General features: G+C 35.7%; 1 protein-coding gene across 1 annotated transcript in view; it reads left to right on the forward strand.

The window, feature by feature from the left end:
• Positions 1 to 27288, forward strand: part of Dpyd (dihydropyrimidine dehydrogenase) — an 837903-nt gene that overhangs the window by 200298 nt on the left and 610317 nt on the right. The window contains exons 5-6 of the mRNA XM_006977841.4: positions 8532 to 8693; positions 26643 to 26839. Of these exons, the coding sequence (XP_006977903.2) occupies positions 8532 to 8693; positions 26643 to 26839 (359 nt within the window). The remainder of the gene's footprint in view (positions 1 to 8531; positions 8694 to 26642; positions 26840 to 27288) is intronic.

The following is a 27288-nucleotide window of genomic DNA, read 5'->3' on the forward strand; positions in this document are numbered from 1 at the left end:
ATCAATGTATATATAAAATAAACCAGTCATGCTGTTTGCCTTTTCATGTTTTTCACCCATGGAGATACATACATATATGTATTTTTCTAAATGTCTTATAGAGTGTATTTTTTTTAATTAATGTTCTGTATAAAGTAGATTTCACTTTTTATCGTATATACTGTCATTATTTATGTTAGTTGGCAATTAAAAATTCTGAAGTACTTGATTATTTTTTATTTTTATAGTAAAGGATATAATCTACATTAAAAATAAATAGCAGTCCATACTTGTTCTTAGTGTTATATTTATTAACTTATATTTAAGTGGAAAATATATCATTCAGAACATTGACAAAATAATACAAAAGAGGACCCATATCAGAAAAATAAAGGAGCGTCATAAATAAATATTTACAAATGTAATTATCTAAAGGCTGTCATAGAATATCACGCTGTGATTAGAAAATAATATAGATATTTTGCAAAGAAACATTCTCTATACATTGATTTTAAAGTGGGAAAAGGTCAGTCTGGGCTGGCAATGTAGCTGAGCTCATAAGATTCTTACTGAATAAGAAGCATGAGGTCCTGGATTTGATCCTCAAATTATGTATCACAGGTAGCACACAGGCTTGCAGTCCTGTTCTGGGGAGTTGGAGACAGTCATATTCCCAAGCTCCTGGTCTTTGTGAGACTTTGGCTTAAAAATCACAGTAGCTAACACCTGAGCATGAACAGTCATGACTGACCTCTCCTTTACACACATGCATACAAGTGTGTTCCAGAACACATGAACTCACACTTACTCACACACATGCACATGCACAAAGATGGATTTGGGTATGAATGAAAGTATTGTTCTGTTCAAGTAAAGGGAAGGCATAGCATCCATGCTGGTTCTTCATCATCTCACCTGCGTTAGAGGAAATTGCTCACACATCAAATAATGGTTGAATTGGTTGCTTCTACAAGTCTATTGAGTTGGCTCCACTACTTCATGGGGGAATTATAAGTTATAAAGCCCATTAAGTTCAGAAAAGGAGTCAAGAGGCAAGAAATGTGAGGAACAGAAGTGACTTCATTAGATACTCTATATAAAATATTTTGTACCAATTTACATATGTTCATGCCACTTCATATGACTTTTAAAGGAATGTTTTTTATTCCTACTCTTGACAACTTTTCTTTTTACTTTCTTGTTCTTTTCCTCACATGTGTTTCCTTTTATAGGTAATAAAATATTTAATTTATAGAATTAACATTTACAGAAGGTTTGGAGGAGAAAAACTCCTTAAGGAGAAGGGGAAGATGGCTCAAGTCTATTAAATTCACTTAATAACAGCACTGTATATATGCCAAGTTTTAAAAAGATACACTATAATCCTAATAATCATATTTTCTTCTTTATTTATCAAGTCCTAACCCTGATGATTGTGCCAGACTTTTTTCTTTTGGGCCACCAACCAGCTCCCAAATCATGACACTGTGCTCTTTCTGGCTACCTCTGTTAACTTAAATTAACCTGCTTCTCTTTATTTACCTTCTGCCCTGGGGATTTTTGCTTTTCTTTCCTTCTGTATATATTACTTTCTGTGCTTCTCCTGTCTACTGGCTGGTGGCTGTCTGGCTTCTTGCCAGGGACATCTCCCTTGTTCTCTCTTCTTTCTTCTCTCATCTTTCTTCTCTTCTCAAGCCTAGATTTCTCTTTATATTTATTCTTTCTGTCCTGTCAGTCCTGCATATCCTTTTCCCGACTAGCTACTGGCTGTTTTCCTTTTTATTACAACAATCAGGTTGCCTTAGGCAGGCAAGATGAAACCAATGCAATACATCTTTACATAACGAAACAAATGCAGCGTAAACAAAAGTTACACAGCTGTACAGTTAAAGTAATATTCCACAGCGTAAATGAATGTAACACATGTTTTTATATAGTTAAAATAATATTCTACTACAGATGATTATATACATTATTACACATTTCCCAATGAAAAGGCCCTAGTGTGGTAGCACTCAAATCCAGGAGTATCTAAATATCTATCCCCGTGTGTGTAACTATGTGTATGTATATGTGTATTTGTAACTGTGTTTGTGTGTAATTATGTATAACTGTGTTTGCATAACTGTGTGTATATGTGCCCATGTGTAAATATGTATATGTGTAGCTGAAGTCTTCTCTCCAGGTCCTGCCAAGCCCCGGCAGTCCCTTAACCCACTTATAAAATAAACATACAGATGCTTATATTATTTACACTGCTTGGCCATTAGCTCAGGCCTATCATTGTCTAGCTCTTACTCTTATATTTAGTCCATTTATATAAATCTATACCTTGTCACATGGCTCGTGGCTTACCGGTATCTTCACATGCTGCTTGTCATGGCGGCGGCTGGCAGTGTTTCTCTGCCTCAGCCTTCCACTTCCCAGAATTCTCTTCTCTGCTTGTCCTGCCTATACATCCTGCCTGGCTACTGGCCAATCAGCATTTTATTTATACAGAGTGATATTCACAGCACGTCCCCTTTTCTTTTTCTTTTAAAAGGAAGATATTAACTTTCATATAGTAAAATTACATATGACAAAACAGTTATCTAGCAAGAAATTACAGTTACAATATCTAGATTATTTATAATATCTAGTCTATTTGTATTTGGCAAAATCAAAGAAGATATCCTATCTCTCCTATATTTGTGAGTCTAAGGTTTTATATCTAACTTATCTTTTATCATAACTAAGGAAAATTATAACTATCTAGTCTTCAACTACATCAAAGACACCAGAAGTATATACTATTACCTGAGAATCGGGAGAAGGATGCAAACAACTTTCGGGAGTCTTGCAGAGTAGACAGAGACAGCGTTTGTTTTTGTGTATGAATAATTGTGTGTGTGTGTGTGTGTGTGTGTGTGTGTGTGTGTGTGTGTGTGTGTGTTTGTGTTTGTTAACAACTCATGGATGGAAAACAAAATTCCACAAGAATAGCATGTTAAGTTCTTTACACTTTAGATTTAACTCAGAACACTTTACTAAATGTGTGTTCCTCAAATATCTAGTTATATTGTATAAAATTTACCAAAATTTAGCATATCTATGAAGATAGGACTGTCGTATCCGATTCAACCCTTTGACCCTACAAGAGCATAGCATGAGAGCAAGGTTTTCCTTCTTTATGTTTAACAAGATTTCAGTAGATACCCCATTCTGGCTTTCCACTCACAATCCTGCCTCAGCCTCCCAGCAGCTGGAATTGCAGTCATGTACCGCCACACCTGGCTCTGAATGTAGGATCTCTATGTGCTCTTACCATATTGGTTCCGGAGCCAGGGCTTTTTGTATGTTCTGTGCATAATATATGCCTCAACTGCTTTGCCAAATGTCTGAGCCCCACAGGCTAAACCTTGAGGGATAAGGACAGCTTCATACAAAGTTACCCTGGTACCCCCGTCTCCAGCACGCACTACTAAAGCCATTTCTTATTCAGTTAATGTGCATCCATGCATTCATTCTTAGATAGCTAAAGCCTCCCTTCTCACACATGCAAACTTACTAAGGTTTAGAACAAGTATTTTTTTAAATGCAACAGATTGGAGTTTATCTTGGAATGATGCTTCCATCTGTGAAAACTGTCATTGGAAAATGGAAGAACACTTTAAAATAAATCCACCAGCTGTATTGATAATCTTGTAGTGATAGGAAGGCCTGAATATGGTAGGACTATTTGTTAAATTAGTTATACCATATGACAGGAGAGCAGGTTTGACAAGCTTTGCAGTTTGTGATAATGAATTTTAAAATCATTAAATTGTAGAGGAATGGCACCAATGTAATTTCAAACTATAATTTTAAAGTGAAAACTCAGATATTCAAGTTACAATTGTCTTAAAATTAACTAAATGGCACATGTTATGCTGAAGAATGTGCCATTAAAATGCTTGGGTACAAATTGATACTTTATACCTGAAAAAAAAAAAAAAACAGAGAGAGACACAGTGGTAAACTTTGGGGTTGATTTGAAAACAGCTATTATGTTTCACTCAGAGTTTTTATCATAGAAGGAGCCAGCCTTCTTGGGCTCTACAGAATACACATTATAAAAAAAAAAAAAAACAAAATAAAAGCAAAACACAGAAATCAAAAAACAACAACCAAACCAAACCAAACAAAAAACTAGTAACAGCAACAAAAAGCATCAAAATAATCAAGTTCTCAGTGTGTGTGTGTGTGTGTGTGTGTGTGTGTGTGTGTGTGTGTGTGTGTGTATATATATATATATATATATATATATATATATATATATATGTATAATTACTGGACCTAAAGAGAATACGTTTTCATGCATCCCTCCTAACACAGCCCTTTTCGTTTTTCTCTACATGGGGATACCAACACTGAAATGTTATAACTGATGGTATAAGTTTACCTTCAAGTAGAAGCCTACCTGGGTGTCTATGAAGTACCTTTTCCATTTAAAATTTCTAGTTTTTACCTTTGAAAGGTTCAAGAGGCAAATCTCTTGTGTAGAAAGAGGACTTTAGAATTATCTCCCTTGCTGAAGTGACAGAATTGATATTGATCCTGTGGCTTTCTGGAAAGAGTTTAGAAGGTGTTTTGTTCTTTTCTTTTTTTTTAATTAAGAAAAAAATTCATTCATTTTGCAGACCAATCAAAGATGCCCCTTTTCCCTCTTCCTGCCCTCTAGCCTCCCCCTCCCAACCCACTCCCTACTCCCCCCCCCCACAAGAAGGCAAGGCCTCCCAGGTGGAGGCACATCCAGTAGAGGCAAGTCCAAGCATTTCCCCCTGCCTCTAGGCTGCATGAGGTCTCCCATCACAGGTAGTGGGTTCCAAAAAGCCTGCTCATGCCCTAGGCAAGGATGGATTCTGATCCTACTGACCGGGGCTCCCCAGGTGGATCAATTTACATAACTGTCCTGCCATGCAGAGGGCCTAGTCCAGACCCATGCAGGCTCCATAGCCATTGATCCAACTTTTGTGAGTTTCTATTAGTTTGGTTTGGTCATCTCTGCAGGTTTCCCCATCATGATCCTGATGCACTTCTCATAGAATCCCTCTTCTCTCTCTTTGACTGGACTCCTGGAGCTCTGCCTGGTGTTTGGCTGCATCTTGGTTGTTTCCAGGTACTGGCTATTATGGATAATGCTGCTATGAACATAATTGAGCATGTGTCCTTGTGATATGAATGAACAATCCTTGGGTATATGCCTAAGAGTGGTAGAGCTGGGTCTCAAGGTAGATTAATTGCCAATTTTCTGAGAAACTACCATACTGATTTCCAAAGCGGGTGTACCAGTTTGCACTCCCACCAACAGTGGAGTGTCCCCCTTGCTCACATCCTTTCCAAAATAAGCTGTCATCAGTGTTTTTGATCTTAGCCATTCTGACCGGTGTAAGATGGTATTTCAGAGTCATTTTGATTTACATCTCCCTGATGACTAATTGTCTTTTGGCCATTTGAAATTCAAGAATGGACTAAGAAAAAGTATCCCATTCTTGAAAGGATTCTGAGTGGCTCTGCTATGAATACTCAGATCCACAAACACTGGAGGGACCTGGGCATCTTGAGAGTTTCCCAAGAAGGTAACTTGCAAGGTGACTTCATGTTTCAGCTTGTGTACCACCCCTTTTATCTTTGTTTGTTTTGTTTTTCAAGACAGGATTTTTCTGCGTAGCTCTGGTTGTCCTGAAATTCTCCTTCTGTAGATCAGGCTAACCCTGAACTCAGAGATCCACTTGCCTCTTCCTTCAGAGTGCTGGGGCTAAATGCATCACCACCACCCTGCTAATGCACCATCCATTTAAGAAACCTCTTCCTGATTCTCTAATACATACTTTCCTTTTCCTAGGCTGGTTCTGTGATCTCCCTGACACATCATCTCTCTGAGAATTTTCATGACATCTGTATAGTAATCTTCTTTCTCAGTCTTTTAGCACTTGAATCCTTCCATTAAAATGTTTCAATTAAGCTGAACATGGTGTTGCACACCTTTAATCCCAGCACTCAAGAGGCAGATGCAGGTAGATCTCTGTGAGTTCAAAACCAGAATGGTCTACATATGGAGTTCCAGGACAGCCAGTACTATTAGAGAGACCCTGTCTCAAAAAACAAAAACAAAACAAATCTCCTTAATTTAAAAACTTAAATTAAAAATCTACACCTGTAGATTGGCAGCCAGGGTTCTCCACAATCTAGCGCAAGCACAACTTTCAAATGTGTCTTCTGAATATCTTTTCCTACATCAAGAACTAGCCAAATTGTCAAGTCATAACTCCAGTGCCTACTGTTAGCTAATTCAAATATTTACCCACAGCAATTTTGAATGCTTTGGTTGTAATTCTCTCCCACCATGAGCTATCATTTTAATATACTCTAGATATAGATGTCTTACAATGGTCTTCAATATTTTGTGTCTTTTATCTTACTTGTATGTCCTTTTAAGCCCTGAGGTTTTTATTTTCATAAAATTCTATCTATTTTCCATTTCCTCTTTATGCCGCGGTTCAACTGTCATGGCTGAGAAACAATTGCCTATTCTATTTTAATGAAATTTCCTGATAAAAAGACCATTACCGGCCGGGCGTTGGTGGCGCACGCCTTTAATCCCAGCACTCGGGAGGCAGAGCCAGGCGGATCTCTGTGAGTTCGAGGCCAGCCTGGGCTACCAAGTGAGCTCCAGGAAAGGCACAAAGCTACACAGAGAAACCCTGTCTCGAAAAACCGGGAAAAAAAAAAAAAAAAAAAAAGACCATTACCAAAGAAGCTACGCGCCAAAATCACCCAGTGGAACTCAAACATGGTGAACATAGGGGATGGTGTTTTATACAATGTCCAATAAGGTGTGTGTGTGTGCGCGCGCGCGCGTGCGTGCGTGTGTGTGTGTGTGTGTGTGTGTGTGTGTGTGTGTGTGTGTTGCATGTATAAATTAAGAACTGTGTTCTACCGAAATTGTTGCACTGAGATGACATTTTGTCACTTTAGAATGAATCCTGTCTTAACTACTCATCTCCTAGTTGATATTGGTCAGCCAGTTACTTGATTTTTATTCCTGTGTTCCTTAGTTATGATCTGAATTTCATAAAATATTAATACTATATGTCTAGAAAATATATATTGATTAACCCTTTTTATGTATTAGACACAGCTTTTCTGAGGAGACATGAAATTAGGCAAATATTTTTAAGCCATCATGAATGCTGTTAAAACCATAAATTAACTTATTTTGTTTCATTTGGTTCTAAATGATAAATTTTCCTTTATAATAGAGTGATCTATGCATTGTGGTGATAATTTTAATCATTTTGACTATTTTTCCTTCTCTTTCCTTAAATTGCTATCAACATTAGTTTAGTTGTTCTTTTCTCTTCAACTTACTGATGACCTGTTTCTTTATTTTACCATTTTTACTTAATTGCTATGTATTTTTTTTTTGTCTGTTAATGTGTCTAGAATATTTTTGAGTGAGTTCTGGACATGTTCCATTGTGAGGTATTAGTGAAGATCAGAAGGAATCAAGGATTGCCAAAATGCTGGGGAAATACTAAAGATACTAAACAGCAAAACTGACACTACCACAAGAGGAATGACCTGGATCTGCACATAGCTCCCCTATCCAGTGTGTGTGTGTGTGTGTGTGTGTGTGTGTGTGTGTGTGTGCACATGCACGCAAGAATATCACATTTATTATGAGCATAAAACCCAATATTAATTTCATCCTAATGAAAATCTCCACGTTATTTGAATTTCCTTGTCCTGATGTCCTTTGTCTTTTGCAGGACTCCCTTCAAGACACTATATTTTGTTTATGTGTTATGTCTCCTTTGGCTCTTCTTGACTGTCCTAGTTTACAGAATTTTTTAAAAATTATTTCTTTTTAAATTTTAGTTCATAATTCAGATTATTTAATTCTTGAACAAATTATGTTACAAAATGATTGACAATAAGAAATATTATAAGCTATTTTACAAACCAACTTTAAATGTGGGGGAATGAGTGAGGTGATGAAGTGGTTGAGGTCTAGTTCAGGAGTCCCTGTATTAAGTGCCTATCTGAGTCTTTGCTTAGAGGATACAACTGAAGAAAATTAATCACCAGAGTGTTTTGAAACAGTACTGAGTGGAACAATTCTAATTGTTTTATATTTAGCCATATGGAAGCTTTTCGAATATAACTTTTGTTTTTGCTATTGTCTTAAGAGTGATATATATATATATATGAAGCGTGTTTAACAGTGTTCCTAAATTACCTTGGTTAAAAACATAAAGAAAGATATCACTATCAAGTATTGTAAACAATGTTTTTTAAATGATAAATTTCTGAGGCTGAACAACTACTCTTTTATGAATACACATGTATAAAATTCCCTGTGTGACTGGTATTTCTGGTGATGAACAGTGTTGCAGCATATACATCTCATTACATCTCAATATCTTGAGCTTTAATGCAGTTCCTTACCAGAAGAATTAAAACACCACGATTGGGTATTTCAGGTACATGATGCCACAATACAAATTTTGTTTTTTATTTTATCTCTGTAGAACTACTATGGTGCAGCCAAGCTGATTTTTTCTGACAATCCTCTCGGTCTTACTTGTGGAATGGTTTGTCCAACCTCTGACCTCTGTGTGGGAGGATGCAACTTGCATGCTGCAGAAGAGGGACCAATTAATATTGGTGGGCTGCAGCAGTTTGCTACTGAGGTATGTAACAGATACACTTGCATTATTTTTTTTCTCTCCTACTACAAAGCCAGAAGCTCGTAAAATAATTGAAATCCTTGGTTTGTGTTGATACTCAACGTGTGTGTGTGTGTGTGTGTGTGTGTGTGTGTGTGTGTGTGTTACAAATGTGTTGTTTGAAATCAGTATCTTTATACAAAACTTGGCTATAAAAATGAAAGTTTATAAAACCATATGTCAAATTAGTTGTAATCCCAGCAGGTTATTAAAATAACTTAGACCAAAAATATCTAAATTGGATGATCTAGAAATAGAATTTGTTCATTAACTTTACATTGAAGTGTAGCGTGGAGACCCTATTAGGAAAAAAAGGCTATATTCCTTAACTGATAATTTCCCTTGGAACTCACTTTGATCTTTATGCCTAGAAATATATTTCAGCAGTACTTCATACTATTCTTTGAGTGATAGAGGTTAGGGAATTTTCAAAAAACCCTGAAATGGAATAATATTCTTTAACAACATTAAGAATATAATTAGATTATGTGAGCTTATAGATTGAAAGCTACTTTGTTATTTGCACAGAATATGTTTAATGCAATGAAAGGTGGCCTTTTGTCATTTGTCACATAAACTTTGGTCCTGGCATTCTCTTTTATAAATCCTTTGTAAATGACTGATTCTCTGGGACATCTTTATGCTCTCTGGGGTCTTCTGTTTGAAGTGAACTAGCAAGTCAATTCTCATGTATCATTTAAATGATCAGCTTATTGGGAGGTTACAGTAAGATTTTATAATCTTGAGGGACTAGTTGGCTAGAAGACTAAATTAAATGTCTGTCTATGTCGGACTTTTAGTTAATGACTTACCTCTCTGGTTGTGTCAACTTAAACACAATGTGCTCTTTCCCTTTAGAGCCTTTCCCATAATATCCCTCACGCTTAAGTCACTCTTTGCCTTTAGTAATAAATCAGTGTTATTCCCTTCCTGCTTTCTGACAGGTTAATTCTGAGGAAAGACCCCTGGGAATAAGAAAATGGAAACAATTTGAGGTTGTGAGTTGATGCAATAAATTCTTGGATTTAATTTCTTTTCTTACCAAATTAAAAACTGCATTAGGCTTACCTGACCACTGCAAGGAATAATCTCTACAACCTGGGAAAATCCTTAGTTGATGGAGGAGATTCACTTGGATTCCTCTCCATATTTCTTTGGGGAGCACATTGCTTTGTCATTAAGCCAGGATAAGCTTGCTCAAAATGCATCACAGCAAATGAAGACCCATACAGTATGTACATGAGCTGAATGGACATTCCTAAACAAAATGATTTGTTAGCAGTAGTTTGTCATGGATCTGGACATAAATGTGACAAGGATATAGAGGCAGAGAGATGTAAAGAAAAGTGAGAGGAGAACGAAGAGTTAGAGAGAAAGAGGAATGGAAGGAGGAAAGAAGAGGGAGGGGGCAAATGGTGGAGAGGGAGAGAGAAGCAGACAGAGAGAAAGAGAGAGAGTGGGGGGAGACAGACACAGATATAGATAGATAGAAAGATAGATAGATAGAAAGAAAGAAAGAAAGAAAGAAAGAAAGAAAGAAAGAAAGAAAGAAAGAAAGAAAGAAAGAAAGATAGACAGGTAGCTAGAGACGGATGGAGGGAGGGAGAAGAGAGAATATGAATGAATATGTGAATGAATTTCTACTCTTACTTGGCTTTGACAAGCTTATACTTCATAGAGTATTTATTTGTAAGAATTATATTCATAGAGTATTTATTTGTAAGAATTATATTCATAGAGTATTTATTTGTAAGAATTATATTGTCCTCCTTGCTATACAGAAGTCATCAGAAATTCAATAAAAATCAAGTGTACACACATGTGGGCTCCTTGTAAGTCCAACCTAATAAAGAATTGATTACAAACAAGGAGTGCCTATAAATTCATTGGAAGTGAATGAAGAAAACTTAAAAAGGATGTGTCATTCTATTTAATTTCATAAAAACTGTATTTCATAATCAAATAGTAGATACAAATACTATGATGAGTACTACATATAAGGGCTCTTCGTTCATCTTTTTTACAATGAACAGTTTTATTAAGTCCTGTATTTATTATGTCAAATGGGGTTTACTTAAATATTGTGGGATATTTGTATACTGTGTGAAGATATATTGCTGTGAATGGTTTAATAAAGGGCTGAATAGACAACTACTACTCAGGAGGGATAGGTGCCATTTCTGGAGAGAGAAAGGAAGAGGAGGAGGAATACAGGGACAGGAGTTATCAGGAGAAACTGAGAGCATATAGGAGGTACAAGATGGAAGAGAGGTAATACTACATGATAGAATTTAGATTAAGATAAATGGGTTAATTTAAGTAATAAGAGCAAGTTAGGAACAAGTCTAAGCTATAGACATAGCTTTCATAATTATTAAGAAGTCTTCATATCATTATTGGGAGCTGGCTGGCAGAACAGAGAAAGACTTTTTATGTGTAAATGTAGCCACCTTTTGAGTTGTTACAAAGTTGCAGAAGAAAACATCAGCTCTGTGAATAATTGTAAAAAAGTATGTAAAGGGCAAAATATTCTTTTTTTTCCCATGACTAAACTATTGACATGAGATTTAGCTCAAATGGAACATGATGCAAATGATTTTGCATTTTGATTGATAAACAATGATTGATTTTTGACCTTTAAAGAAATACAAATCAATATTTCTCTACCAAATTAAGCAAAGGTTAGGAAAGCAAACTGAACAGAAAAAGAACATTTTTAGAATTGTTTTTCCTGTAACTTAGAGATGATTTTTAAAAATATCAACTCTCTAGTCTTCTGTTATTGACAGAATCTGTATGCTCTGCCTCTTCGTTCACACACAGGTGTGTAATTTGGAAAGGGAATAATTCACACCTACCTAAGCCTGCATGAGGAGCAGGAAGCCAGCTTCTGATGTGTGGTCCTTTGTTTCAATTTCTCTTCAACTCTTTTCTGTTTTTGCATCTGCAGTATGATGACTTGACCTACTCCAGATACCTTTGTGCATCTGTGTGATGAGAAAACTGCAGAAGGAGTTCTTACTCTGAAGGAGGCAGAGGGCCTCATAATCATACTAGAATTCTTTAACAATATAGGCTCTATAAAATCTTTTGGCAGTATTTCTTTGGTGTGGGTGTAATCAAGTTGAGGGCAATTTATAAATTTCTGTGTGTAAACAAATTTAATTATAAACCAAATATATTCTGTGTTTATTCCACAACAGCAACCACAAACTATACAAACTCTAGGTCCATAGAAACATGGTAGTGTTACAGGAATAAATGACTGCAAATAATTGCTATTTTGGGGTGAAGTGATGGGGAGCTATACATTCTACTAGAATTCTGAGGCTAATAATTTAACTTTCAAGGCTTTGTGTTACTTGCATGGTAGGTAATTAGACCATGTTAGTGGAAAGAATAGATGGGGAAACTCCAGACACAGTGCTTCTATGGCGGTACATTTATTTTGTGATATTAGGCTTCAAAATTTGGGTAACTAACAAGCCATGACATTTAGTTGTTTTGGCATCTTGGACATGAAGCAACAAAGGGCCAAAGTGATTGAAATAATATTTAATATTAAATAAATTCACTGATGCAGTGTTAGATATTAGTGAATAAGCCCTGAAATCACCTCAAAGTTCATGCTATTTTCCTTCTATACATAGCTAACAAAAGACTCCATAGACATAACTAACTTCCACAACTGTAAACCTGTCTAGGAAAGCTAGAGCTTTGTATTCTTTCCAGTATGTTGCAATCTCTCATCTACTCTAGGAAACATTTCTAGCTGATGACAGGCTTTACATTAATCCAGGTTTTCTGGATCCGGAGTCAATCACCACCTACAGAGCCCGTGACTCAGGATAGAAGCCTCATCTGTCCCATTCACCATTCACAACTCCTTCATCTTCTGCTAGATAAGTAGTGATCACATTAAAATTAAAATTGTTCCAATAAGACCAATACACACATTCAAGTCATTTTCCTTTCTAAGGCATATTTTTTTGTATGTTATTAAAAAGCTTTCCTATTGACCATGTAACTATCATTTCTCATCCAGGGAGAATCTAAGCTTTGTAGAGCTTGGGAAAACACAAAATAGAAATTGGGTGTCTTATTTTAAAATTTACACATTTTTTATAAAATTACAATGCATAAACTTGGGATGGGTCTTATGTAATGAGGGGTGCCAAACCTCTGGTTTTCCTATCGTTTTCTTTTAATTTAAAAGCCTGAAGACTGATTTTGTGATAGCAGAGTAAATTCATGAGCACATTTAGCACACTGATGATATAGTTTCTGAAACTAAGGAATAAAATATACTAGTTCATGGATCTAATTTAAAACTAAGATACATTATTATGATCAGAGATAATAGCCAATGCTAATGACCAATACTTTGGTCAGATAATTTACAAATAGGCTTTGGGATAAAGGATACTTGTTAGATTAATATGATCACTCACTTGTCTTGTTATCCCAAACTTCCATTATTTTATTCAAATTCCTCTATACTATACCTATTTTAAATAGTGTGATCAATAATTGTAAACTCTTCTAATAACATACACACACAAGGTGAATTATTTCTAGGAAAAATAAGATAGAGATGGAAATAGTGTGCAGTAATGCAATCAATAAATTCACATCTAGTGAAATTGAGCTTTCTGGACTCTAAATACAGTACTGTCTGTTAGGAATTCACTTGCATTTGTTCCTTTTAATGTAATGATCACTAGAATGGACTGATGTTATGACAGATACCACTACATGTGTAACATTCTTCACCTAAATCCTTTGGAAATCTGTGAAAAATGCCCAATGGCTAAATGACAATTAATGGCAAAGCTCTAGGGATGGATAAGTCTACCTGAGTTCCAGTATAATATTCAGTTTGTTGTAAAGTGGTAGGTTAGAATTCAAATTTAAAATATAAAGTAAGGTAGTATGACTTGAGGTCCAATGACATTACAGCTGGCCGGAATTGCATGATTAAAAATATTTGCTTTTGTTCTAACTGTATTTTTACAAGTTGAAGATAGACACACTCTTTAAGAGTACTTATGTTTTAAATTTATAAATTTTAATTGGGTTGAATATTAACTACTTAAAAGAAGTCTATGTTTCCATAGGTATATTAGATGATTATTGATATTGTGTAGAACATAGATATGGTATCAACATGAATTGCTTGTGACAGACACAATATTTATTTAATACAAAGCAGAAGTTAAAAGGCATAGGAATGTGACTTGGAGCCAGAAATAGTATAGAAGCATTCAGCTTTAAGAACTTGGGTTACTCTGTACTAGTCTCACATAAGAACCCAGAGATGCTGAGGCAGATATCTGGCATTGGTCTAACTACCAAAAGCATCAGACATGGTAGAGAACCAGACTCACTTATCCCTATTTGAAAGTTTTATGAATTGACAAGGCATGCTGTCACTTGTCTGTAATCCCAGCTTTTGGAGGCTAAGTCTTCTTGTGAGTTTGAGGTTAGCATGAGAGACAAAGGAAGACTCCATTTAAAAGATCAATGAAGGGAAATAAGTAAAAAGAATAACTTAGAATTAGATGCAACTAGTATGTAAAACTGTCTACTTAAATAGAACTGGGTAAAGAATCGCATAGGGCCATATAGCCTGAGTGTTGGGCATGCACCTGTCAGCACAAGAATTTGCTTCTGCAGTGCCATGATAAAAGTACTTGTCTAGCATATCATTTTGAAAGCATTTTGACATTTCACTATTTTGAAGGACTGCTAAGGGTCTTTCTTTAAGGTGATGGAAATAAATTGAAGGAAAGACAAAGAACCATCAAAAATGTGGTGAATATAAAGATTAACTGTAAGATAGTGAATAGCTCATTTTGATGTGTTAAAATTAACATTGACATACAGACTTATATAATACATAAAATAACATTATTGATGAAAGGTGAAGATAAAACAATTGTATTAAATATATAATACTCATAAGTTTATATACACATCACAGAATAACCTTATGCAAAATTAATAAGGATCATTTGAATAAAAATTTTTATTTGGTTAGAGAAGTCTAGCCAGGCAAGAAGTCTAGCCATCTGTAATCTCAATATTGATGACACAGATACAGAAGGACTATGATTTTGAAGCTAGCTTGAGTTAACAGTGAGGCCCCATTTTTACAGAAAAAATGTTATGCTAATGACAAGTGTTTTGAACAGAAAGGAGATGGATGGCTACATAGATAGATAGATAGATAGATAGATAGATAGATAGATAGATAGATAGATAGAGATAGATAGATACATAGATACATAGATAGATACATAGATAGATAATATATCTTGGGCTTATAGAAGTAGAAAGATGGCAGACATGTGGAATAATATAAAACTATATAAAGTAACAAATCAGAACATACAATCAGATGCTAGGATGATTCACAAACAAAATCTTTGAAAATGGTTTAATGCAGAATTCCCTGGCATATTATTTACAAGTCCATTCCTATTATAGATATCTTCCAATTACTGGCTTTTTATCATCTTATTTTTGGTTATAAAGAACATTGGCCTTGTTATTAATCATTATTTTTATAGAAAAATTTGTATATGCAGAGCCATCCTGGAATGTGGGTAGAATAAAGGAACACCTTTGCAGTACACCATCTCAATGCACTTGGTGTCTACTGTAGATGTAATTCTTAACGGTCTTATTAAATAAGAAACACAGAGTCAAATAAAGAGTTAAAAACCCAGAGATAAGAGCAGTAGCCAAAAGCTAAGACCACCTTATCTTACCTTATCCTTCCCCTGAGAGAGAGACCTTCTTTCTGTATTCTTTTTATTGACTTTCTGTTCTGCCATCTCATTGGTCCTAAACCCAACCATATAACTTCTTCATCACTGCCTGTCTATACAGACCTCCAGGTATCTATGGTTTGTACTGAGATTAAAGGTTCAGGTCACCACTTTGCTGTGTCCTTGAACACACAGAGATTCTGTCTGCCATGTGATCCGAATAAGGGCGTGTGCCATGACCGCTGGACTTCTGCTAAATGGCTTACTCTTAGCTGTGGTCTCCCCAGGCAACCTTATTTATTAACATACAAATAAAAATCAAATTTCAGCACAAATAAAATATCACCATAGTCTACTTTCTATCATCTTGTTCCTGACAAAGAATAACACTCACTGCATGGATTCTGGGATCTTACGTCAAATTTTGGTAACTTGTGTCCAAGAATCCATGCTTGGTTTATGAGGATATCATGATGGACAAAATAGACAGAAACTGAAGATGGCAAATTCAGTAAAGTACTGATAAGAAAGGATAGAGTACTGTTGGAATAAATATAGTAGATGGCCTATATTTGAGGAAGCATATTTGAAAAAAATGAAATTTTAGCTAGGTTCCAAAAGGTATCCATCAAAAGGAACCGACTCAGAAATATGGGAGCTGGAAAGATGGCACACTGGTTAAGAGCATGCATTGCTCTTGCCGGGTTTCTGAGTTCATTTTCCAGCATAGAGATCAGGGGGCTCACAAGTACATGGAACTCCAGCTCCAGGTGACCTGAACTCTATGGGCACCTGCCTTCATGCATGCATATATCACCCCTTTCTCTCAATGTACACAACCAAGAATGAATATTTGTACAAAAAGAATTTTGGCGAAACTCAGACCATAAGCAAGTATCAGTGCATAGAACATCTATTGCTGTGAACCTACATATGATTTTTTTGTTTGTGTGAGTGAAATTTGTTTACCAAAGTATCAATACACATATTTTCAAATTGTACAGTGTCAAATTGAACGATGTAGTTAAATTGTCCAGTCTCAACTCTCAAATTTAATATTGATTATAGTCATAAAAACATGGACTGCTAATTAAAAATTGTGGCTATAGGTTGAAGTCTGCATAAGCGAAATGGTCAGAGTGAATTATAGTGAAAAAAATCATTAACCTATGAAGTTACATCAATGACTCATTTGATTCTCATAATAAATTACTGAAGAAATGTTTACTCGTTCAGTGATAGAGCTGATATGGAAAGGAGTGAAGTACTTTTCAAGATAATATGTACCTTTTATTTTAGGATATGGCTTAGGTATCAAATTTTTCTCTCTTTTAGGTAGGTTTACATTTCTACATCCTTGAAAGGTACCATTTGCCAATTCTGCCCTAGATGGATTGCACTGTCGCAATTCTGCATCTAAGGCATGTACATTCTGTTAGCCAGACCGCTTCTCCTTGGAGTTTCAATGTTTTTATTTATATCAGTGTCTAAGTCAGAGGGACCATAACAGTACTTTCTAAATGGAAGTAGAAGTTAAATATAATGGACCATTCTAATTCCAAGTGGCACCTAAGTTTACCACGACAGAGATAGCTCTCTATAAGGTTTATTTTAACATTAAATTGATAAAATAAAGTTGAATAGTTAGTAATACAATAATGACATTGATAACCGAATATTCCCATGACATGAAATTTTCCTCATTTCTAATGTTCACAGGAAACCACATGTTGTCCTTCTGATGTTCATGATTTAATTGCTGTGGAGAAAACTGCTTGTCAGCCAATCTGAGTTTACTTCTTTTCAAAGAATGAATGCAGTGAACAGTTTTTATTTAGTATTTCCTTAGATATCATTTACAAAAGAAAGCAAGTTATAGAGAAAGTTATGTAGAATCTTCTAAATGACTTATAATTTAAAGCAATGCATTTTTGAATAATATTTCCATCTTGTTTTATTCAAATGTAAAACTGTAGCCACACTGCCATCCTATTAATTAAAAACCAGCAAAAGGAAAAGTAACGTGTGCTATTTTTAGACAAGCACTGATTGAAACATCACATTCTCAAGAATTCCAAAAATTATTCTTATTCTGTAGTGTCATGGAATTAAAAATTTCCTAAACATAGAGTCTCCAGGGAGGATTGTGGAGTCCAGATCATGATTTTAACATATCTTTCAACCATTTTGTTTTGAAATTTATAAGACTATTTAATTGTTAGGATTTCCCTGTGATCTACTTCTGCTACTGTTTGGTTAATAAGAACAAATAAAAATATTTGAAGAACAATTAGAGCTATTGGACACCCATGTGTATGTTCATTACGTACCCTTTTAGAAAGAACAGACGAAAATGAGTTGCCCCAAAATTATAATTAGTAAATATGTTTGCATTAAGATAGTCTTCTCTTTTTAATTTATAGATTGGTATAATTTATAAAGTAGTATAAAATGACTAGAAAAGCATAATTTCTCTCCCCAAAATAAGCAGCTTGGGGTAAGTCCATGGCGTCTTACCACATGTTACTCTTCCCATTTATAAAATAACAATACTCTATTTCCTGTTTTGAAATAATAAAACAGAGAAAATTTCCTAATGCTCCTAAAGGTAATCTGAAGTGATGAACCAAATGTTCTTTCCAGATAGTTGAAAGGTCAGAAATTACAGAATTTTTATGCCAGGAAATGCATTTGAAAGTACTCCCCCAAAACAATATTGGCTGTAAAATTTTTCCTTTTTCAGTGCAGTGGTGGTATTTTCCTTTGTGACTTACTGATTTGTAGAAGCAATCATTGTACCCCAAAAATTCTTAAATTCATCAAAATTATGTTGAGTGCCTACTTGTGGTAGTTCTTGTTCTTACCATGAAATTAAAGATTGGGAAGAAAATCACTCTCTTAATAACTTGTTGGGAAACACAGTCATATATTAAGAATTAAGTGAAAATATATATGAAATACATATCAAGGTGCTTAGTCTCTAGGTAATAAACAAGCCTTCTAGAATTTTCTAAAACTGTTTTCTACAACATAGTCCTTATTAAAATATAACACTGTTACAGCTTAGAAATGGAGAATGGACTTCCATCTCCCCCAACACTGATTTGTTAAGGGCTTTATACGAGCTGGTGGCATTATTGAGAGTTGGTTTGATTGCTATAATATAAGCCTCATCAGTGGGTTTAATTGATGAGTTCATAGAGGAATGTGCTGGGAGCAGTTGAGGTCCAGTTGAAGAAAATTGTCACTTACAAGGTGTGTCTTCTCCTGAGACTTCTGTTTCTCTGCCTCTTTATTCATATATTGAGTCATTATTTTCCACCAAGTTTTATTTGCCAGGATTTATTTTTTCTGATATGTATGGGTCCTGAAGGAATAGAGTCAAAAGCCTGAAACCATGTGCCAATATACACCCTCCTTATTTTAGCTGTTTCTTAGGTATTTTGTCACAGCAAATAAAGCATTATTAATACAGGCTTGAAGAATATTTAATAAGTAATACTGATATAATGCTGAAATAATCTTAAAATAGTCCAAGAACTACACTGATGTGGAAACAAGGATCTAGAGTGATGTAAGATCGTGCAATAAGACATGAAAAGAAATCCAGGTAAGGAAGTAAGGAAGGAGATAACCTCACTGTTGTCCATGACTTTTTTGAAATAATATCAAAAGTATAATCTGAGAAAGAAATTATTGAGAATCTGAACTTCATGAGCTTTGGAAATATTTGCTTGACAAGAACTTGAAAATGTGAATTCATATTAACAATGCAGTGGACACATCTGATAAACAACTGTTAATCCAAAATATATTGTGAATGAATCTTTTTTTTTTTTTTGGACCGAATTTCTATGTGTTACTTTGGTGCCAGTCCTGGATCTCATTCTGTAGACCAGGCTGGCCTCGCACTCACAGGATCTGCCTGGCTCTGCCTCCAAAATACATACTTATTTATGCATTTTATGTATATGGGTGCATTGTCTGTATGTATGTCTGCACACCAGATTCCATTATGGGTGGCTGAGAGCCACCATGTATGTACTGGGAATTGAACTCACTTCCTCTAGAAGAGCATCCACTGCTCTTAACCACTGAGCCATCTCTCCAGACATCATGAATCCTTAAAACTCACAATATGAATATAAACTGTCCTTGAGATCTCTCTAAGAGAGATGCACTGCTGGCAAGGAGAGAGGAGAGCAACACTTCCCATCATCCACCATCAGGGAAGTGGAGATGAACGCAGCTGGACCCCAGCACATTTATTGCCCTGGTATCTCAGTCTGTTCAGTAACATCAATCAATTAGGTTGCAAACAACAGATTTTCCAGTGTTAAATCCTAGATCAATTTGCTTGGTTGGTTTCTGATGGGAGCCTATTTTTCTGATTCTTAGATGATGTGTTTGCTCTGTGTCCTCCTATGTGGAAGGTGCTTTTATTTTATTTTTAATGAAGGATGATCCAATTCATCAGCATGCCAATAACCTTCTCCTTCTAGAACCCTCATCACCTAATCACATCCTCCAATCTCTACTGTATGACATTGCAAACTAGATTTCCACAACTCATTTTTAGAGGCACATTTAAATTACATAATACTGAAATACAAAAGGCAGCTCACTGATACTACCAATTGCAACAGCAACACTCATTTATTTCCAATGTAAGGTAACTTTGTAGTTTCTTACAGACTTAGGCAAAACCTATTCTTTTAATGAATTTGACTTTTAATAATTATTCTGGTTAGCCGCTTCCTTGTTGGGCAGTTTGGGTTTAAATATACTCTATCTCAGAATGTGACCATTATTTGTTGTGTGACCAAACTCATTTTGAAAGTGTTATATGCATTAGAGTAATTCATTAAATATTCATAGTACTCTCATGAGATACTATTGGCTCCATTTGAAATTAAATAGAGCCAGGAGGTGGTGGCACATGCCTTTAATCCCAGTACTCAGGAGGCAGAGGAAGGCAGATCTCTGTGAGTTCGAGGCCAGCCTGGTCTACAAAGCGAGTTCCAGGAAAGGCACAAAGCTACACAGAGAAACCCTGTCTCGAAAAACCAAAAACCAAAAACCAAAAAAAAAAAAAAAAAAACATAGAGAATGAAATATGTTAGTTAAAGGACTTCTTCAATACCCTGCACCAAGGGAATGCTGGAAGTCAAGGTTTGACCTAAGCAGCAGTCAGATTATAGTACCAGACTATTTACATTACTGTTTGTGTTAAAAGAGAAAAGCCTCTTCAATATAAAGTTACAAAGCACACAACAAAACAAAGCAGGACAAAACAGACAAGGGTGTTACCTGTAAATTAATATTCTGAACAGGGTTGTGTGTTGAGTGTCAACTGCATGTGGTATTGGTAGGTTTCAGGCTGTATAAATCAGGGGCTGACCATTTACATTTGGTTTGTATGCTTATGAGGGGTAAACTCCCTTGTTTTCCTTCTGACCTGCTGAGTCCCTAACAAGGATCCCCAAACATATTTTGACTCAATATTATATACTTCATAGTTTTGAAAGGAATATTCAAAGTTTTATTCTTAGATATTAAAATAAAATATCCTTAGGCTAAAATATACACATATTGAATACTATTAAGTAACTGCTACTCTGTTTGCATACCATTAGCCAAAAGCCATGGGGGACATACTTAATGTCTTAGAGTTAAACTGGGCTCTCTCTCTCTCTCTCTCTCTCTCTCTCTCTCTCTCTCTCTCTCTCTCTCTCTCTCTGTCTCTCTCTCTCCTCTTTCTCCTCTCTCTCTCTCCCTTTGTCTCTGTCTCTGTCTCTGTCTCTCTCTCTCTCCCTCTCTCTCTCTCTCTGTCTTTCTCTGTCTCTCTGTCTCTCTCTGCTTCTAAATGAATGCAACAAGAAAGATATTCCATGAACCCTGTCCTATTTTTTTTTAACCACATATTAGCTTCACATAATAAACTTTTGGACAGAATGCATGCTTTAATCATCAAATACACTATTCTACTCTCAACAAAGTCACTAATAAATAATTATTTTAAAGTAATTTATATTTTATTAAAGTCTGTTAAGATGTAATGCTAATTTCCAAAGGCCATATTTTGACATGGCAAAGTAAATTTTATAATTATTAATTCATAAAGCTAAGAGTACCCAACTGAATGTAAAACAAATATGCATTTATTTTAATTCCTAAATGAAATAAACTATCTCTTCACTATCAATTTTAAATGTGTGTTTTAAATGTGTTTTTGCAGAAATTATATAAAAATATTAATTTTGAAAAATATAATAAATTCCAACTACATGTTCCATAAAATAATCAATCATAGGGACTTAATTTCCTGCTAATGTTCCCTAGAGAGAAATAAAGTTAAAAGATAAATATTGGTTCAAACAGTAGGAAAGTGTCTGGAGAGACGGCTTAGTGTTTCAGAGCACTGACAGTTCTTTCAGAGGACCTGGGTTCAATTCCCAGCACCCACATGGCAGCTGACAACCACCAGTAACTCCACTTCCAGGGACATATTTTTACTCTTCTCTCCTCTTTGGTCCCCTGAACACATGTACACATAAGTACTTTAGGCACATATGCATAAAATTATGTGTTCAAAACAAAACAAAAACCTCATTCAGAGAGTCAGCAGATGGCTCAGGGGACACACGTACTTGTTATGGATGCTACATCCCTGGGACCTGCATGATGAAGGAGAGAGCTAAATGCAAATACAAGAAGAAAGAAAAGCTTTATCCTTTAAACAGTTCATCAAAGTACTGGAAAGTATATTTATAATTTTTAAATTATAAATTATAGCCAAGAATAATAAATCATTTTGCAAAAAAATAGAAATTCATTAGTAAAAAGAAACAGTTCGATGTGGCTAGTAGAAGACTCAGCCTGTAAGTGTGCTTGCAGCCAAGCCTGATGACCTGAGTTTGATTCCCAAGTTTCACATACTGGTAGCAAAATATTCAATCCAAAAAGTTCTCTGGCCTTCACATGTTGTGCTCCATGGTACATGCATGCCCCATGGTACATGCATGCCCCACCCTGAAATACACACACAACAAAAATCATAACTAAGGATTTTAAACTTAAAAAAATATACCCCTATTTATAGGAGTCATAAAAATGAAAAGATGAAGTCAAAGTTATGTCTGTCCTTAACCAGTTTGTGTTTTAAGAAAGAAAACCATTGTTAGTGATAAAATCTATGCAGAATTTGAATTCAAACGGCAAAATGCTATGAGGACCATTTGGCACAGACTGAGAGAGAAGGCTTTCTAGTCCTTGTTGCTAATGCTCTTTCATTTGCATGTGGAGGAGTCTGAAAATGACTCGTGTATTTTCAGTGGCAGAATTTAGAACCAGATGTTGGTATGATGAGGTATGTCTACAATGATGTCAGGTAGATACAAAAGTTATATTCCTCAGTCACAGGAAAATCTTTCTTTATATTGATCATTGGCTGGGTTTTCTTAAGAGAGGAAACATTTTTTAACTTTTTTTTCTGTATTAAACACAGACAGCCTGTCAGGTGACTAAATATTATGATCTGCCCAAAGCATGAGTGTATTCCAACATCACTTCTACTTCTATTGGTAGTCAAATTTTGTAGAGAAAATGGTGAACAGATGCATGATAAATCACATGGGCTCTCTCTTGCTCTCTCTCTCTCTCTCTCTCTCTCTCTCTCTCTCTCTCTCTCTCTCTCTCTCTCTCTCTCTTTCTCATACACACACACACACACACACACACACACACACACACACACACACACACACACACACACACACAGGATGAGTGCTCTCTCATTCAGCTACATCCCTAAACTAATTTAGTCTTTCTGTCAAGTTCATTTTATATACTATAAAATGTGATTAAGTGCCTACAGATCCAGAATGGCCAGAAATTGTTACTATGAAATATTATTGGACATAAATGCACCTTTATTTAATGCCTGATAACTCTGATATTGGGGTACTTACAACTTTCATCTGGCTTCTGATTGTTAGCACATACATTTTAGTCACTTACATTTAATGTGTGGATCTTTGCAAGGTTAAATGTTTAAATTGTGTTTTGAATTATTATATTCAGCCTATCAGTGTGATAATTACTTCATATTATTTATTCTTTTCACATAACAATTTTTTTGCTCTCCTAAGCATCTGCATTGATTTGTATTATTTCTCAACTTTATTACTTCTGTAAATGAAATAATGAAGTACCAAACCTCCCCACTGGCTACCTACATATTCTTTAGCTGTGGTATAGTAGCTACTGCAGGGATAGAAAATGTACTCTGAACTAGGTACAGTGTGATAGTTAATACATTGACCATGTAAATAATGGTTGGATCTGAAATATGGCAAGTATTGAGCCTCTCTGGCTGTGTTACACAGTTTAGTTTGTATATTACTTAAATCCCATAGGACAGACATCATTACTTTCTACAACCAATTTTAACTTGCCTGTACCCATACATTTAAAATTTTTAATGTAATGTTAATTTTCCTTGAGGTATATTTTATTGGTTGTTTTGTGATAATCTCATACATGAGTACAAGGTACTTTTATCATATCTATGTCTAACTCCCCCAGCCCACTTCCGTGGCCTCTCCTTTTAAATTCATGCTCTTTCCTTCTGTGATTATTAAAGGTGTGTGTGTGTGTGTGTGTGTGTGTGTGTGTGTGTGTGTGTGTGTGTATAAATACTTCTGATTCCAATCAGTGTACCTATAGGCCCATATGTTTATATTTATAGGCCTTATCACTTAGGCATGGACAACCTTTCAGTGTCTTATTCCTGAAGAAAACTAAATCTCCCTCCCTGAACTTCTTAAAAATAATTTTTATTGACTATTATTATTTCTAAAGAAGTCTCTTAGAAAGTATTTTATTTAACTTTCATTTTCAAAGTACTTTTAGCACCTAAAATGCTTTTAGATATTAAGATTTTTCATTGGCCAGAAATATTTTATGCTCACCTGTAGTGATATTTTAATTGTGCTGAAATGTGATTTTATTTGTACGTTTAATAAATAAAATTTGCCTGGAGATCAGAGGTCATTTGTGAGCCAGGAATAGAAGTAAGGTGGTGGTAGCCCACACCCTTAATTTGATCACATGGCAGGCAGAGTCTCTGTGTGGTCAAGGACACAGCCAAGCGTGGTGAGCCTTGAGTCTTTAATCCCAGTATCAACCATAGAGACCAGGAGGTCTGTATAGACAGGCAGTGACGAGGAAGTCATGTGGCTGGGCTTTGAACCAATGAGAAGGTAGAACAGGAAAGCAATAAAAACACAAGACACACAGGAAAGAGGGTCTCTCTCTCTCAGGGTGAGGATGGCTGTGAGTGGTAAGATAAGGTGGTCTTGGCTCTTCGCTAGTGCGCGGATCTCTTGGGCTTTTAACTCTGTATTTGGCTCTTTGTTTCCTATTTAATACAACCATTTAGAATTCATCTACTCTCACCTGACTGCTGTCACTTGTTTTAGGAGGAAGCCGCTCACCTTCTTGCTTATTGACATTTTTTTTTTTTAAATTTCTTATTTGATGGTTTTTAACCTTGCTTTTTATTACTTTACTTTTCAGCTCCTTTACTAATGTTAAGAAGCAGGTTTTGGTTGGCAATTTTCTTGTTTGAGGTTGTATAAATTTTTGCATGCATTCTTTTAATCTGAGACTCTGTGGCTTGTTCTCATGTTCTGTTATCTTTGCTTTTAAGAATCCAATTATACACTGGTTGGAACTTTTCGTTTGTTGCTTTTTGTCTCTTTTTTTTTTTCTATATTTACCTCCGAATTTCTTTCCCATGCCTCAGTCACAACAGGTTTTTTTATTTGTTTTTTTTTTTTGTTTTGCCCCATCTCTCAGCTGACCAATATATTTATTGATTTATTTATTAATACTGTCTATTAGATGTATGAAATTTAAAATTATGCATTTTTTCTCTTCTAAAGTTTTGTTTATGTTTTGACAAATTTCTATTTCCTGGGAGTTTGTCTTCTTGCTTATATACCTGTTGATGTGATCATAGTTGTCTGGAGGTGTTCATATGCTAACTGTACTCATGGTATTGCATATGCATTGCTTTCCATATTTTTTTAAATTTTTTATTAGCAGTCTGGATGGACTGATCAAAACAAGACAACATATATGAAAATGTGTCACTCTACTGTGAGGTTGACAGATGAAGGTTTAAGGACTGATTATATGCATTTCAGTATATGGTTGCATTGACTCAGGTGGGATTATCTCTCTTTGGTTTGCTGCTTAGAGTAGAGGCTTTCAGAACCCATCTGCATGCATGCACAGTGATCAGATGCCCTGCAAGCCACCCTCAGTGTTGCAGAGGTTCTATTTGGACCCGTGCTGTTCTCTCCCGTTTAGCTTAGGAGTTAAGCTAGTTCTCACCCTTTTCTGCTCTCAGTCAGTGGGATCCTGCATTTCAAGATATTATTGTTCCTGTTTTACAAGATAGCCCAGATGATTTTTCCTGTTTTCCTGAGCCACACTTAGTTTGGAAACGATGGCTGACCCCTAGAGTGTTAAGTCTAAGTTGTTGCTTTCTCTCTAGAGCCTGGCACCTCTGAGCCCTGCTTGTTTGCTTCATTAACTCTCCTGTGCCTCTAAAGCTAATTTTTCATAGTGAGAATCAGATGTAAAGAAATAGATTAATAAACCCTGTGTCTGCTATGTGCCAGGTTATTGCTGGCTACTGGTAGCTCTGTAGTAATTTGCCTCCTTACGTGTGACTTGTTTTCTAACTCGATAAAGAGGCATTGCAACTGACTGACATGGAAAATCAACACATGAACACCTACATTGGCACGCAGTTATGTTAGATGTGTGCCAAAAGTACTGTGGGAACTCAAAAGAGGAGCATCTGGCATGACCAAGAGGTGGGGGCAAGGAATGTGAGTCAAAATGCTTCCCATAGTTCTCCCCATATTCTAGGAAGGCCTTTCAGAGATTGAGAGAAGTCAGCCGCTACCATCATCTAGTTCATAAATACAACTCAGTCATATTTACGTGGAACATGCAATTCTCATTGCTAATTAAAGTGCTAATTATGAGTTGAAACATTAAAAATGTGTTTGAGGATGTAAAATTTAATTTAAAATTTTAATCATCACAATTGATTTCTCCATAGGTATTCAAAGCAATGAACATCCCACAGATCAGAAGCCCAGCACTGCCTCCCCCAGAACACATGCCGGAATCCTACTCGGCGAAAATTGCGCTTTTTGGTGCCGGGCCTGCGAGTATAAGCTGTGCTTCCTTTTTGGCTCGGTTAGGCTATTCCGACATCACCATATTTGAAAAACAAGAATATGTGGGTGGTTTAAGGTAATGCCTACATTTATTTTGTGTTTCAAAATGTCAGAAATACAGAAGGCAATCAATCCCAGGTGTGGATGTCTTTGTAGTCAAGGAGATACTTCAGGTTCACAGATGCCATCTTGCAAGTTCTTTTCCCAAAGACTCACTCACTAATGATGTCATTCGCTTGAAAATCTGAAGTTTCACTTAAGCAAGATTGATATATGAATTTCTCTCTCTCTTTCTGAAGCTAGAGAAGTCAGGAAAACTTGATGATGGTGGAAACAGAACAAAGGAAAGTTTTAATCCCTAAAAATATTTTGTCTAATGGAAACATCTAACAAGGATGGCCAATCAACCCAATAAAAGGTTGGCTCTGTAGAATACTGACTGGAGCATTCATAGTTTGGTCTATATAAAGCATACTGTGCTGCTTATGTATTTTCAATTTAAAATCATTTTAATTTTTTTATTAC

The sequence above is a fragment of the Peromyscus maniculatus genome, chromosome 6, assembly GCF_049852395.1.
Source record: "Peromyscus maniculatus bairdii isolate BWxNUB_F1_BW_parent chromosome 6, HU_Pman_BW_mat_3.1, whole genome shotgun sequence".
Taxonomy (NCBI): Eukaryota; Metazoa; Chordata; class Mammalia; order Rodentia; family Cricetidae; genus Peromyscus; species Peromyscus maniculatus.